General features: G+C 43.2%; 1 protein-coding gene across 1 annotated transcript in view; it reads left to right on the top strand.

Annotated features, from left to right (window-relative positions):
• The window catches only part of ARHGAP42 (Rho GTPase activating protein 42), a 193,730-nt gene that overhangs the window by 126,382 nt on the left and 51,196 nt on the right, over window positions 1-16,152 (top strand). Inside the window, exons 5-6 of the mRNA XM_075266120.1 lie at window positions 7,389-7,490; window positions 13,850-13,960. Of these exons, the coding sequence (XP_075122221.1) occupies window positions 7,389-7,490; window positions 13,850-13,960 (213 nt within the window). The remainder of the gene's footprint in view (window positions 1-7,388; window positions 7,491-13,849; window positions 13,961-16,152) is intronic.

Below are 16,152 nucleotides of genomic sequence, written 5' to 3'. Positions count from 1 at the left end.
TTTGACACATAAAGTATACATTACGAACATACATGCAGATTATATAACTACAGCATATACCTATAGCACATAGGGTCTTTTAGGCCACTCCCACATGTCAAAGATTGGAACGAGCTGCTTGGAAATTTCATTATTTGCAGATCTTAGTGACACCCCAGACACATTTTCCAATTTTTCCGGTGACATTCCGTTTCCAGAAACAGAATGTTACCAATACTAACCAACCCAATTCTCCACCCCATCATACTTACCTGTCTGTCCGGATCTTCTGGGCACAGAATGCCACTTGTTCTGTCTGACCAGCACCTCTTGCTCTTGATGTCTGGGCCGCTTGTGCAATAAAGCCGGAGTGCCAGCAGACATCAAGAAGAGGAGGTGACGGTCCCCTAGAACAACAAGTCCCATGCCGAGAAGATACTGTCCGGAAGACAGGTAAGTATGATGGGGTGGGGGCTGAGTTAGCAAGGAAGGAGCTAGGAGTGGGTGAGCTAGCTGGGGAAACAGGGAGGGAGTGTGAGTGAGAGAGGGAGGGGGAGGAAGTGAGAAAGGGGGAGGGAGAGTGAGAAGGTGGGAGGGAGAAAGGGGGGAGGTGAGTGAGAGAGGGAGGGGTAGGGAGTAAGTGAGAAAGGGGGAGGTGGAGTGAGAAGGTAGGAGGGAGAAAGGGGGGTGAGTGAGAAAAGGAAGGGGGAAGGGGATGAGAAAGGAGGAGGGTGAGTGAGAAGGTGGGAGGGAGAAAGGGAGGGGGAGGGAGTTAGCTGTGAGTGAAGTGCAAGACATCATGGTAGTTGTAGGAAAACAGAGCAGGAAGATGCCCATGTAAACCAAGGCAAAAGACTCCAGGAGCTCCCAGAGAAACCCAGAAATCACTCAAACTTTGCTAAAGGTATCTGGGTGCACTTATTAACCCATTAATAGCACTAGTAGACCTATTTTGAAAAACAATTTTTTTGCCTGGAAAACCCCTTTAACCCTGCTACATCTGTATATACTTTTTGTACGTTCCTCTGAACTCCATCGCTCCACATACAAGCTGTTACATGGAGAAAAAAGTAGCAGCAGCAGGAGAAGGACATACAGGGTTTCCTTTGTTCTGGCCAAATTTTTACTGCAAAGTGGCAAACCCTGATAAATCATAAAGCCAATGAGTAATATGTGTGTTCAGCTCGGATACGTCCATGAGCACATCCACTCAGCTCGGATACGTCAATGAGCACATCCACTGCACCTACCATGATGGATTGTGATCGCAACAATCTGCACCAGCAGCTCCAATGTCTGAAATGGTCACAAACGCCTCTATTTTTTTAATACAGAATTTGGTAAATTTACAAATTTACGAATGGTTGGTGATCCTGGACATGTCATGAATAACTGAGATGGGAATACTCGTCTAAGTAGAGCAGACTCCCCGCACAGTATAGTATATCGTGTATATATAGTATATATAGTATGTTACAGTAGTAAGCTTTCCCTTTCGGGCCCTACAGCCGGCACCAGATACATGAAAAGGAAGACATTTCACAACAAGGATAAATATTAGGAATGGCAATGACATTGTGAACATCCCGTGTAGTGACATGAGCTTTGTCTCTGAGGTCCTGAGAAAGTTTGTTTGACGCTATAGTATATATTGGCTTCTCATGTACGCTTCCTGTATACATTAGTCACATGTGGCGGGAATAATGCCATAGGAAGAGATAGATAAAAATATATCAGATTATGTCTAGGCATAAATAGATAGATAGATAGATAGATAGATAGATAGATAGATAGATAGATAGATAGATAGGGGATAGATAGATAGATAGATAGATAGATAGATAGATAGATAGATAGATATGGGATAGATAGATAGATAGATAGATAGATAGATAGATAGATAGATATTAGATAGATAGATAGATAGATAGATAGGAGATAGATAGATAGATAGATAGATAGATAGGAGATAGATAGATAGATAGATAGATAGATAGATAGGAGATAGATAGATAGATAGATAGATAGATAGATAGATAGATAGATAGATAGGAGATAGATAGATAGATAGATAGATAGATAGATATGTATATATGTAAACAGATACATATTAGCTAGATCTGATATCTATCTATAGAAAGACAGATACATTAGATAGATAGTTGATATATATCAGATAGGTAGGTAGGTAAGTAGATATCACATATCTTCTCTATCTACTATCTATCTAATGTATCTGTCTATCTATAGATAGATATCAGATCTAGCTAATATGTATCTGTTTACATATATACATAATGTATCTGATATCTATCTCTCTATCCATCCATCCATCCATCCATCCATCCGTCTATTTGACATGTATGTATGATTTGATGTCTGTTACTGTCAACCTATGATGTAATACAGCAATGGACATTAACAATGGAAGTGATCCCAGCCTTAGTCTATCTCTCATCTGCCTATAAAAGGATGGGGAGACACAATGGCTATACTACAATAGCTTCCATGTACTATAGGTTGTCATCCACCTTTGCTAGGGCCCAAGTCAGGATACAGAAACGGGGTAAATTCCTGAAAAATAACAATTTTGTCATTAAAGGGATTTCCCAAAATTCCTCAAATCATTTCTTCAAGAGTTATAAAACAGCAATATCTCAGCAATGGAGACTTGGATTCACAAGGGGGAAACAGATTCAGGTGACCCTAACCTCTCTCTCTGCACTGGGTTGATATTCTGGGTTCTCACGACACTCCCTTTAAGGACCCCATAGAGTAGTAAAACCTTTGTGCTTTTTCATTGGTCTCTATCATACCCAGATGTTATGTACGGAGGCGATTTGTTTTTGTCTATGTATTTTACGGGAAAGTTTCCTTTAAATACCGGAGTTCACTTCTGGTTAATGGTATTACGCAACAAGCCCTTAATGGCGACTTTATAGGATGATGCGATGATTAATCCGACATCAGGAGACCTGGACGTCTGCGGGAAGATTGGATTTCAACAGCAAAAGGAGGAATAAAAAAATAGTCTTTTGTTTTCAGATTGAGTAAAATAACAGAAGTTATTTGCGGTGGAAGCAAATCCAACAATTCTACAAGTGGAATGTGCTAAAGACCGTAACTCGCCTTCTCCCCGCTAGTAAACAGGTTTTATGGCTGAAATCGAAACAGCAGGTGCCTAAATCATGTGAAAAAAAAACAAGTTTATAGGCAATCAAGTGTTATTTTTCCCTCTGTAGAAAGTTCTTAAAGGGGGCTCCACTTCTATAAAATTAGTGGGAATCATTAAAAGTGGTTCAAAGGAAAGTGCCCTTAGAAACCCGTTACATTGTTGTCACCAATTCCTTCTGGTCGCGGAGGCCTGGTCCACATCAGCATTCGGGTTTCCATTCGGGGAGTCCGCTTGGGGAAAACTATACGTATTACAAAGTGGCTACCTTGAAACTCGCAGACCCCATAGACTATAAAGGGTCCGTGTGGTTTCTGCTCGGTGTCCACGCGAAACATCGTACAAGCAGCACTTTTATCTCCGCATGTTTTGTGCGGTCACCATGTGGAAACCACACGGACCCCATCATAGTCTATGGGGTCCACGTATTTCCTGATGGTAATCACTTTTCATGCATATAGGATTCCGTTTGGGGGTCCACAATTATATCTTGTGATTCACTTGGTGATGTCTTTCATATCGGAGTCATTCACTTCCCCATCTGGCCCAGACCACCATGAAGACTTCCTGCTATTAGTCACCATTCCAAACTTACTTCTACAACTATCTTTAACTCAAACCAAATATCCAGCCTTTTCACAATCCCCCTTTTCCTCTCCCCAGTTCCTTCTAGTGCTCTTTATACAATTTCCAAATGTGCCTTTGTTATTCAGCATTGCAGCTCCATTATCAAAAATTTGCTGTTTTATTCATTTGCAACTTAAAAAGGACCTTTCGCCTCCTGGCGCCCATGCGGTGTAATACACCACTAGAAAGCTGACAGGGTGTTGAATTCAGAATACTATCAGCTTTCTTGTTCTGTGTCCACGGTGAAGAGTTATCGGTGCCAGTACCGTCGTGCTTCACTGTCTGAAGGGCATTCCTGACAGTCAGTCAGTAACGCCCTTCCTCATAGTATTGTCTATTGCACTGTACTGTGAAAGGGGGTGTTGCTTACTGCCCAGCCATGACCCTGAGCAGCGGGGAAAGCCCCCTGTCTATGGGCGAGCACTATCAGGAGGGGAGGAGGCATTCTTCCTCACTTTCACAGTACAGCACAATAGGCACTACTGTCAGAAACGCCCTCCTGACAGTGAAGAGCTAAGGTACCGGCACTGATAGCTCTTCACTGGGGGCACAGAATGGGAAAGCCGATAGTGCGCTGAATTCAGTGCTCTGTCGGCTTTCTAGCAGTGTTAAAAACCACATGTGCCCCAAATGATGAAAGGTCCTCTTTAAATGAACTAACTGCTCCACAGTTCCACCCGCCATCCTTTGATTGACAGACCCCCTGCCCCCGGGCTTAGATGAGTGGTGGTTAGGGGAGGTAATCTCTGATGGTACTGCAATGCCGGATAAGAAAGGCATATTTGGAAAGTGTCCATACACCGAAAGCCCTTTTCACCTAATTTGCAGATGATTTTCTGATAATGGAGCTGCAATGCTGACTAACAAAGGCATATTTGGAAAGTGTCTGAAGATCATTACAAGGTACTGGGATTACGTTACGGTTTTCTAGCTGACGGACTCCTTTTAAACATATATTTAAGATTTATTTGTTTTATCATTTTACTATCTATATTTTAAATCAATTACTAAATCCAGTAACTCACTCTGACCACTAAACCTAATAATAGAGTAGTACTTGCATATTCTGTAGAGGTTTTCTTTGCAGCAGTCTCATCATTTGCAACAGGATTACAATAGAAGACATGTCACTGAGCCACCATTGTATCCATTACTGACAATAGATAATGTCACAGCTTACCTACCCCCCTTTCCGCACTGAGCATGCCTATAAATGACCATGGCTCCTGTACAGTATATAAAGCAGCTACAGTATATACCAGTCCCAGTATTGTTCTAATAAAATTCCACGCCTGGCAGGGGCCGATTACACCAATACAACCTGCACAAGAAGAACTCTGTGATGATTATCCCTTTAAATAATCCCCCATTACATCATGCCGCACGGTAATTTGGTGGCTGGAAAAGACATTGGCCTGAGATGATGGAATAAGGAGTATGAAATCAATTATTTCACAAAGCTTCTTATGAGGAAAATATGTCATCGTGCTGCACATTCCAGAATCCTCGTCTGTCTGCTTTTGGGAAGCAGATTAAAGACTTAAATGCCACAATGCTGAGATACTGCTCGAGTGAGTCCAGGACGTCGCATTGAGAGATCTCGAAAAAATCATCACGCGTCGAGAAACGACCCCACCAAAATTTATATCCATTGCCCCGTTAGTAATGTGGGTGCTAACATCGGTAGAGCCGGTAATCTTCCGGATACTTTTCCTTATGCACTTCCTCCTGGTCCGTCAGGGTCCGCACAACATCCTATGATTCCAAGTGTTGGGGCATCATGGGCTTGAGATCTGTGTGGTCTCTTTGGTTGACAGAGCCCCCAGTGGACCCTTTTTGGAGCAAATGTGCACCCGAAATTGGGTGTTTTTGGCTGAGTAGACCTACAGTGGGGAGTCTCAAGCTGTGGCCTCGGCAAGATGGAACAGGACGCTATCAGCACCAGATTCCACCATGAGAATGCTTTCATCTGTATTAATGGAAATACCCAATATGGAAACCGAGTGGGGCCCTACAGATGACATAGTAGGTTGGGGAAGGTGAAAGAAAATAAAGATAAACCATACTCACCTGTCTCTAGTGCTCCGGTGTCTCCTAACACGGTGCGGTCCTTATGGTTCATTCTGGTGGAAATCTCCATCGCACATGACTGCTGAGACCAATCTGCAACCTAAGGAAAGGGACCTGGGACGTCCCATTGTGGTGGGGGCTTCCACCTTACACATTTGCCATATTTTTTGCCTAATTCGACAACCCTATTAAAGGGGAGTGGACACCACCTCCCACAATTCTGGTTCTTAGCGTCCTCCTGTTGGTGCAGCTCCAGTGATTCCGGCACAGTTGGAATATTTTTTCTAGTCCCCATTGTTTTTGAGCTGTTCATGTTTCTGTATATGGAATTAGTTACTCTACTGTCAAGTGGGCGGTCCTGGGATGTAGTAAACAGACAAAATTCGCCAACATGACAGACAGGAACCTAATTCGCATATTGGGTGCTGAAAGTAAGTGCGCCGAAAGGTTAGAGATGATGAAGGCTAGAAAAAAATTTCTGAGTGTGCCAAAAGAGAACCTTTCACCACCTCCACCAACTTCATTTCTTAACATGTGTGAATAAGCTCACTGATTCTGGCGCAGCTGGTTTTTTTCCTCTGGCTACCACCATTCCTGAGCAATCATGGCTGTTAGTTTTGGTACTTGATGTGCTATTTAGTCTCTGTATCTTTGAATGGGAGGTGCCAGGCAGGAGCAGACAAGGGTGTGATTCTGAGCTCTGACACTGGCTGCCTCTGATTGGATCTCTGAATCACGCCCCCTGCTGACATCCCCCTTCTGACATTACAGATCTTAAGTAGCACATCAGGGACCAAAACTAACTGTGCTTGTTAATCAGGAACGGTGGGGGCTAGAGAGAAAATTCTAACTGTGCTGGAATCGGTAGAGCAGCGACTATTGACAGATACTAAGAAATGGAATTGGTGGATGTGATGAAAGGTCCTCTTTAAAGAAAGCACAAATCGTTAGAGGTGGTGAAAGGTGAAGATGAAGGTAAAATATTACAATTTATTACAAATTTCTAGATGAACCCTTCTTGCTTCTGCTCTTGACTGGGGTGATCGCCTAAGCCTCCGATTATTTAGTCTTGCTCTGCGTAAAACCGAAAATCCAAACATGCCCTGTGGTCTTCTGGTTGATTTTGACATATTGGGAGTTGTAATTCAGAAGATCCTAAACCTTTGACCTCACCCTCGTTAGAAATGTTCTTGCCAACCTAAGTTACTACAGTCATTGGATTTCGAGACAATTAGGGCTAACCCTACGCCATCTTGACGTGAAAGTGGAACCCACCCAAGCCTACAATCATTTCGTCATCCAGTAAGCCTTACTATTGAAACCACAATTCCCAGCGTACCCTGTAGACCTCTGGCTGGTATGGGCATGATCAGTCTAAGTACCTATGTACTGTAGAGCGGAGAACATTACGAGATGTTGTCTCATATTTCACCGGCTCGTATGTTGGCTTTAGTGGTCCTTGAGGAAAGCACGCTAAGCTTGTTAGTCGGTAATTACTATTGCATGCTGAATGTTAATGCTGTGACTTTCATGTTTCTAGGAGGGAAAGAAGAAGTTTGACAAAGAGAGTGAGAAATACTATTCAATATTGGAGAAACACTTGAATTTGTCATCGAAGAAGAAAGAGGCGCATTTACAAGAGGTACATTGTTCTTCATTTTCCCCTTGTCTTGGCAAAGACTTCAAATACCCGTTTCCTAGGTTTAATCGTGTCTGTGCCTACGACAGCATTGTGTATAGGAGAACTGGAAAAAATGTTATCTGGCCTGATGGGAGTACAAGAGATGCGTGGTAATATTTCTTGCTTAGATGGCCCGGGCCGTCAAGCCATAATTACATGGTCGATAAATGGCTAAAACGACAATGGCTGCCGGCCGCGGAAAGGACAAAAAATATATTATAGTATAGACATGTATAATTATACAAGTGAGTATAAAGTATCTCATCCTAAGACAATCTCGGCTTTCTAAATTGATTCCGCTTCAACATTTTCTTGCAATTTTTTATGTTTTTGAAAAAATTTGCCGACTTTCAAAAATGGACGCACAAAATCTGAAGATCATGGAGACATCAAGTGCAATTTGGCTTGTTGTCATGTAGGCAACCCCTGCTCATATGTTCTGTTAGGGTTCCCGGACATCATAGAGGGGTTCTTCCCCTCACTATTGGTGTAGGCTTTCCTGAAGTGGTGGGATTTCAGGTTGGGGACAATCTGTTGTGTAGTGTGGTGTTGGGGGTAATATCAAATGGGGGGATCTAAGGGAGAATCTCTTGGAGATCAAAGAACAAGGTACATGTGGGGAGGTATCGAAAGGTTAGGTTTGAGTTGTATGGTGGGAACAGGTGGCCTCATATGTCATTGGGCTATAGGTGGTCCATGAAGGAGAGATGAAGGAGATCAAAGAACAAGGTACATGTGTGGAGGTATCGAAAGATTAGGTTTGAGTTCTATGGTGGGAACAGGTGGCCTCATATATCATTGGGCTATAGGTGGTCCATGAAGGAGATGGTAGACGGCAAAGGTGAAGGAGATTCACAAGAGAGGGTGAATTGGAGGGGCTCAAGAGTATTAGATGGAAAGCCAAAGAGAAGGATGTTACGATAGGGGAACGATGATGAGGACATGGATTTACATTGTTGTTGACTCAAAGTTGAAGCAAGAGCAGATTCAAGAAATTACAATTCTTGAGTTGGTGGTGGCAGGAGATGTTACTGTCTCGGATGTCTTGAAGGGTTTTTCAGACAGATCTATCAGATAGTTGGTGCAGTTGACTGCACCCTGAACTATGAGGCTAAGGTATAAGAGATCCATAAGGTAAAATTAGTATACACTAGTAATTTCCATCACGTAAAGACCACAAGCTATTAAAATGTAGACGTTCACCTTAAATTGATACCTTTCTTGACCAAGCGGTTCTCCTTGCTCTATGCTACTTGGAGCTTAAAGGGGTCCAGAGTTTATTTTTTATGGCCTATACTTAAATATCTCATAGATGAGGGACTGATCAGCTGTACAAGACCACTTACAATGCCCGCACTATACACAACTTGACTTGAATTGGAGCTGGGCTGCAGTACCGGTGCCTGGCCACTATACAGGGACAAAAACCAACTACCACCAACCCTTTGTTGTGTATAGTATGGGTGTTGGAAGCCCGATACAGCTGATCTGTGTGGGACTCGGATGTTGGCCCACCCATTGGTCAGATATTTATGGCGGATAGGCCATAAACACAAAATAATCCTGGAAAACCCCTTTGAATTGAAGATCCTTTTTCCCATTAGGATCACACCCGCCAATCGGTTGATGTTGTCTGGAGAAACAGCGGCCACTGCAGGAGAAATTTAGTATTACATGGTGTAGGGAGTCTTACAAAAGCCTTTTTACTCCACTGGGGGGGATTATGGGAAAAAAATAGGCAAATCTGTTTCCCAAGATGTAAATAGGAAAGCAGTGCCTCTGTGTGCTGCCCTCTAGGGGAAGCTCCCTCGAACATCATGCCTGACTTTTTCAACAAGCTGGCCCTCTAGGAAAAGACTCAAGAATGAGCAAGCAGGAGCCGCTCTAGCTCATAGTGTGGAAGGGGGTCCCTGGATATGAGACAACCCCTTTAAGTACACAGTACACCAATATGTGTAGTCGACGGCCATAAAATAAAAATCCCATATGATCTAGAAGGAGATATAAACACTGGAGCAAGTGCGGTTCCTTTAATAGTTGTAATTTTTACTATTTGTTTGGTGACACATCTTCTAATTGTCATAACAAAGCTTTATTTAATGCGTCCTGCGGAGCGAGCGTAGAGTAGGTACAAGCTGTGGGATTTACAGACATGAATAAGCCGCTAAGTAGTTTGGCTCCCGTTCTCTAAACGTACATGTAATTTCCAAATATGGCCACCTGCCCAGCAAAGTGTAGCAATTGCTTGTTCTATGACATGTATGCCAAATATACAATGATTTATGCTCAGTTTCTCAGACATGGGTCCAAGCCACATGAGCACATATACTAATTATACTGGCGACATGGATAGAATGTTCACCTTAATCTAATACAGGACAGTATAGCGTCTTAAAGTATACCTCCAACTTGGCAGAAAAGATACAAGATTTATCAAGTGTCTTTATAATGCTTAGAGCTCTGTTCACACAGCTATAAAAAAAAATAAAAATTAGTGTGCCTGCCTCTGCCACTAGGGGGAGCTTATTGAAGACTAATTAAAACAGCTCCCATTGAATTTAATGAGCCCAGTCATACCTTATTCTCTGTTTATAGGGGTCACGAGAATGGGGACTTGACTGTTCCAGAGTACTTGTCACCACCGCTCCATTCACTTCTATGTGACTGCCAGGACTCCCATAGAAGTGAAGGGACACATGGCCATACATATGCACATTGGGTGGTGCCCAATCATATGGAGCACTTAAGAGAAGTTGAAGGCCCATGTTCTACTGATCACTGAAGGTTCCAACATTTGGAACCCCAGTGAATACAGTGTGAAAACCCTACTGTAACGTGTGCAAAACCCTTGACAGGCTGCAGTCAACAACACAATCACTGGGTGGACTTAAAGGGGCTCTATCAGCAAAATGATGCCGTTTGGGCCATATGTATGATGCTGTATAATCTTATTTTAACACCCCCCCACCCCCCGTTTAAAAAAAATAAACATATTTGTAAATCATACCTATTATGCACGATGGGCGGTCCTTCATGGTCCAACGTCATCTTGCTGTCACGCTTTCCTCTTCTTTCTTCTTCCAGCGACGTCCTCCTGTCCTGGCTCTTCCCCGCCTTGACTTCTGTTCTTCCGGCGGGTTGTGTTCAAATCCTGCACGTGCGCAGTAGCACTCCCTCCAGAGCGCTACTGCGCACACACCGGTGCCATATTTGTTGTAGTTCTAAGTACCCCTTAGAACTACGCAAGCATACTGCGCATGCGCAGTAAGCTCCTGAACTTCTTCATTCCGGAAGAAAAGAAGATGAAAGCGGAGAAGAGCCAGGACAGGAGGACGTCGCTGGAAGAAGAAAGAAGAGGAAGGCGTGACAACAAGATGACGTCGGACCGTGGAGGACCGCCCACCGTGCACGATAGGTATGATTTACAAATATGTTTTTATGGTTTTAGTTTAAAATGGGGGGGGGGAGGTTTAAAATAAGATTAGCGGTGCCTGATTGGCCTTTTTAAAGGCTATTTACGCATAAATGGGGCTCATACAGCAAAATTTTGCTGATAGAGCCCCTTTAACACAGAGTATTGGGAAACCATGTTTTTCTTAAAAGCTGGTCATCTTACGCCATACATTAAAGGGGTTTCCCAGCTGTAATCGAAATTCCATTCTGATGACCTGTCCACAGGGTAGATCTTTATTATGTGATCTTTCACGGCCGACACCTGGACCTCTCGGTGCCGGAGCATCTATGGCATAGCAGTGGTTCCGGTGAACTGAATAAGTGCTGCACTATGATGGGAGTTATAGCATTTTATCAGATATATTGCAGATCCTTTCACACTCTTCTGTTAATATGACTTCAAGCCAACATCTCCTACATTTTTTTGTGGCAGAATTTTTCTGCTACTATCGGACTGCCATTGCACTTATCGACTGGGCCGTAATTTTTTTTGTTCTATTGAAAGTCCTTGATTGTGCCCTCTCATAAGTGCAGGTATGCAGTTGTAGGTCCTCTCTTCTATACACGTTGGATATACCTAAACATCCATCTTTGGTTCAGACCTTTCACCACCAACTTCAACTAAGAACACCCTTCAAAAGGCGCCGCTCTACTAATTCTGCTGCAGTCAGTATTCTTTTCTCTAGCCCTCACCCTTCCTGAGTAATCACTTCTGTCCTTTTCTGCACAATCATACTCTCACCTTTCAGGTGGGTGGGTCTTGGCTGGAACACACCGACACGGATTGCCCACCTGACAGTAGAAAGCATAGTCGTGCTGAAACTAACAGAAATTTCTCAGTAATGGTGGGGGCTAGAGAAAAAATTCCAACTGGATGAGAATCAGTAGAGCGGTTCCTAATGAAGGAAGCGAAGAGGTGGAGATGGTGGAAGGACCTGTTTAAGTCCTCATTATGGTATGGAAGTTATGAAAGTAATATGAATATTATCTGTACGTCTGTAATATATTACTGTGTATTATCCTGTATCTGTATTACTAGGCTGCTGTAACATACTGAAATTTCCCGAATGTGGGACTATTAAAGGATTATCTTATCTACCCTCCAGAAGAATGGAGACAGTCTATCTAGTGCCTCGGTTCGGTAGCTACCCTGTCAATGTCCGACCCATAAAAAAGCCTCAAAAAATGAATAGGGGTATTAGCCAAACCAGATACCAATCTGTAGGCCTCAGTATTGTAGTTATTGCCCCAATCTATACATCTAGTCAGCTAGGTGAAAGGTACGCTTTGGGATTTGGCACTTCTTTTGCTAGGTCCTGTAGACATGGTGTCCTCAGGCTATATAGCCCGTACGTTCACACTCCTGTCAATGGCCCAGTAGAGGGGTCGGGTATGAAACATGGCAACTCTAATTGAAGCTCAAAGACTCGGGGCTTCACGAAGCCAGTGGCGCTGCCCATATAATCTGGTTTATCGCATGGCAGCTCCCGCAGATTTATTTTAGAGGACTGTTTACGGACGTCCTGTTATCTGAAGGCAGTAAATGTTGCACATGTGGTTTACTGTATATACAAGTCACAATAAACGCCACTTATAAGTACGTGTTTTGTCTTCATCTGCTAACATTGATGTCTGTGAATTTCATCCAGAAAAGTTGTTATACAAACAGACTACATGCTTTCCATAGCAAGCTGACCCAAATGATCCTACAGAGGTAAACACATAAGATTAGTTCTTCTCGGTGGCCAGAAGAGCCACATCTACGTGAGACATATCCGGTTACGTTACATTGGAGGTCACCACTCAATAGTCTGTGCCGTGTGGTTAGATAGCAACTCTCAGCGTGCTCTGCTTGGGTAAGGGTGGGTATGGTTACAAGTGGTTGAGGCCAAGTTGATGTGTCTGGTGGGAACACATTGTACAACACGCGTTACCCAATACACACTGAAGCCATGACCAATTACAGTTAGCATTCTAACCACCAGGCCATCAAAGTCTTAAAGGTATATTACTATCGGGATATGTATGATCTATCATGACATGAATGCCCAATAGATGCTGGTCCCACCTCTAGGACCTACATCTATCTCAAGAATGGGCGTCTTGCATTAGAATAAGTGGACATGATATTTCGGCAGCAAACAGGAGTCTAAGCCAGGTCGAGGCTGGTAATCAGATTAAAACTATAACAGATAACTTTGCAGTAGGTAAGAACCAACAAGACCATATTGCTTGGCTAGGGAGTCATGCAGGATGGTCCTTCTAAAGCCTGGGGCACTGGGCCATTGACTGACTGTGGGAGTAAGTCATCGGAACTGGCTATTGGAGTAGTGTGTGGGGCTCACAGCTAGAGCAAAATGGCAGGGACTACGAGAAGGATGCCAGGCACCTGATTTGGTGAGTCAGTGGGCCATTACTATGAGCCTCGAGATGGGATCCAGAATGAGTTGGCCATGACTATGGTGTTGGGTCCATCTCTTCGCAGTACATTGGATGAGTGGTTAGCACAGTTTTTATTTCCGCGTATCCCAAGGTTCTACCCTACCTTTCCATTATTTAGTCTCGAATTCCAAACTACGTACATCAGAAGGTAATATTCTTTTAAGAAGACTCTACTGTTTGCTTCTGTTTCCATTGTCAGATGTTACTGACTGACCACGTATCTTGTGCTGAGCTGCTGAATCTGTAAATCTGATTGATTAGATGTTAAAGTCGTTCCCACCTCTTACCAGCTCAGCAGAATGCTCCCCGCCCTGTCCTCCGATCCTCTCGAAGTAATAGCCATTACGTCCACAATCACGTTCTTCATCGAATAAGGGGCAAGACTGGACATTGGCCATAAATCGCTTCTCTTTACTTCATTGTAGGCGGACTCCTTGATTGATCGAGAACACCAGAACTTCTACGACGCCTCTCTGGAGTACATCTTCAAAGTGCAGGAGGTTCAGGAGAAGAAGAAGTTTGAGTTTGTTGAGCCGGTTGGTATAATTGTCCCTCCTTGCTTCTTCTTCTCTCTTATTTCCCCGTTAAGCGGTTATTTTTTTTATCGCGCTTTGTTGTTTTGCATTATTTATGCATTTTATTAAGGAATGAACCGCAGAGAAGGGTCATAAAGAAGACTTTAAACACTTTCCACAATTTCTAATTTGTAACAGTCTTGAAAGCCGCCATCTAATTTAATGACTTTTCTCCTCATTGAATAAGATGAGTCATGCATTTAATGGAAAAGCAACTCTTCCCTCCTATGATGTGAGATTTTGTAACAAGATTGTTCCTTGTATACATTCTTCTGTAAATTGGTTTGCGTATAGGGTTCGTAGGAGTAAAGTCAGCCGAAGACAATGATTTCCGTGACATGTTGAATTTCGATACCTAATCCTATTGTATTCCATGGAGGTATGACGCCTCCGGTCCATGTCTTCATAAACAACACGTACTCTCTTAGCCGTAGCGTCTACCACCACTATACCGCCTACAGGACTGGTGGTGGAGGACACGAAGGACAACAACAATTCTGGAGTTTTCAAAAATTCATAGGACTTCATGATGTGTCCCTTTAAGGAAACTATGAATGTGAACTTTAGGACTCAGAAGCCACATTTCTCTTAATATTATCTCCGTCGAGCAGGCGGAGGATTGGAGTCAGCTTTTCATAGAAACTGAAAAGGTAATCAGAATGAACTTGTGTGGGGAAGTGAAATTGTTCTAGGTGGTGAAGGACAAACAAGGCATGCCTCACTTCTCCGCTCTATATTTCTTACATCTGTCAATGAAGCATTGTGCTGGAGCCCACACTTGGCAAGTTCTGCACAACATCGCCATGCATGAAATATTGATTTTTCTGCCGCGCCTCTGTACACTGCCTTTTAATCCACAGTAATCAGAGCGGTAGGGGTTTCTTTGTTGGTATTTGGAGGGGATTAAAGGGCATTGCATGCAGAAAGTAGACTCAGCAAATGAAAGACATGGATGGCTCAGCTATATTCACACTGGCTGAACATCACTATTTTATGGGATCTTTATTTTTGTTCGTGTTCATAAACATCGAGAAAGCACAATGAAGATGAGACTTTACGTTACAATTATGATGAAGCATCTACTGGCATTGTCTTCTCCATAAAATATTAGTGAAGTAGTTAATGGAGGTAAGGGGTCCCTGAATACAGGTACATGAGTTCAGATATTACTAGGACACTACGACTTGGAAGTTCCAGAAAATGGTTGTCTTTTGGGCAGGATCGTACCACTGGCTGGATGTTAGTCCAATAGAATTTCATCTGCTGTATCTTAGTCCAAGATGACTCTACCTTCTAACAGTCTTTCTAGAATGGTACTTGAAAGATGCTCCCTGGTCTGCTGGAAGCTGGTTTGGGCTAATACAAACTGCTGGTATTTAGTCCAAGATGGTGCCCTCTGCTAGAAGATAGTCAATGATGGCATCTACAGGAACTTGGCCTAAGATGATACCACCTGCCAGATGTCATTCCAGAATGGTACCATCTGCTGGTAGTTAGTTTGGGAGGATACCGACTACTGGAATTTAGCTGCTAGAAGATAGTGATGGCATCTACGGGAACTTGGCCTAAGATGATACCACCTGCCAGATAGAGTTTTCAGTGAAATGGAAAGACGGCGCTCTCAGGTCACAACAGGATTTTATTCAAAAAGACAATGATGCACAACGCTAAAAAATCGCCGCGTTTCGGGCACACCTGCCCTTTCTCAAGTGCGTAACTTCACACAAAGCTCGGTCAGTCTGGAAGATGTATACAAATTGTATGGGCATACAATTTGTATACATCTTCCAGACTGACCGAGCTTTGTGTGAAGTTACGCACTTGAGAAAGGGCAGGTGTGCCCGAAACGCGGCGATTTTTTAGCGTTGTGCATCATTGTCTTTTTGAATAAAATCCTGTTGTGACCTGAGAGCGCCGTCTTTCCATTTCATTGAAAACTCTATCTTCCCTGGCCTTGGCCGGTGTCCATCAGACGTGCTGCCTCCTCCACCTGACGGTAAACCCCAAACGTAGTTGTGAGCGATTGTCACAACCTCATCAGGTGAGAGGCCATTTGGTCCTTTTAAATCTTCTGGTTATTTCCACCAAAATTTATCAGACATTCTACACTATATAGTGTGCTCGGTGTCTCTTTTGTTTTTTACCACCTGCCA

This window comes from Leptodactylus fuscus, chromosome 2, assembly GCF_031893055.1.
Source record: "Leptodactylus fuscus isolate aLepFus1 chromosome 2, aLepFus1.hap2, whole genome shotgun sequence".
Taxonomy (NCBI): Eukaryota; Metazoa; Chordata; class Amphibia; order Anura; family Leptodactylidae; genus Leptodactylus; species Leptodactylus fuscus.
The sequence above is the reverse complement of the archived record's forward strand: the minus strand, read 5'-3'. Positions and strand labels throughout refer to the sequence as shown.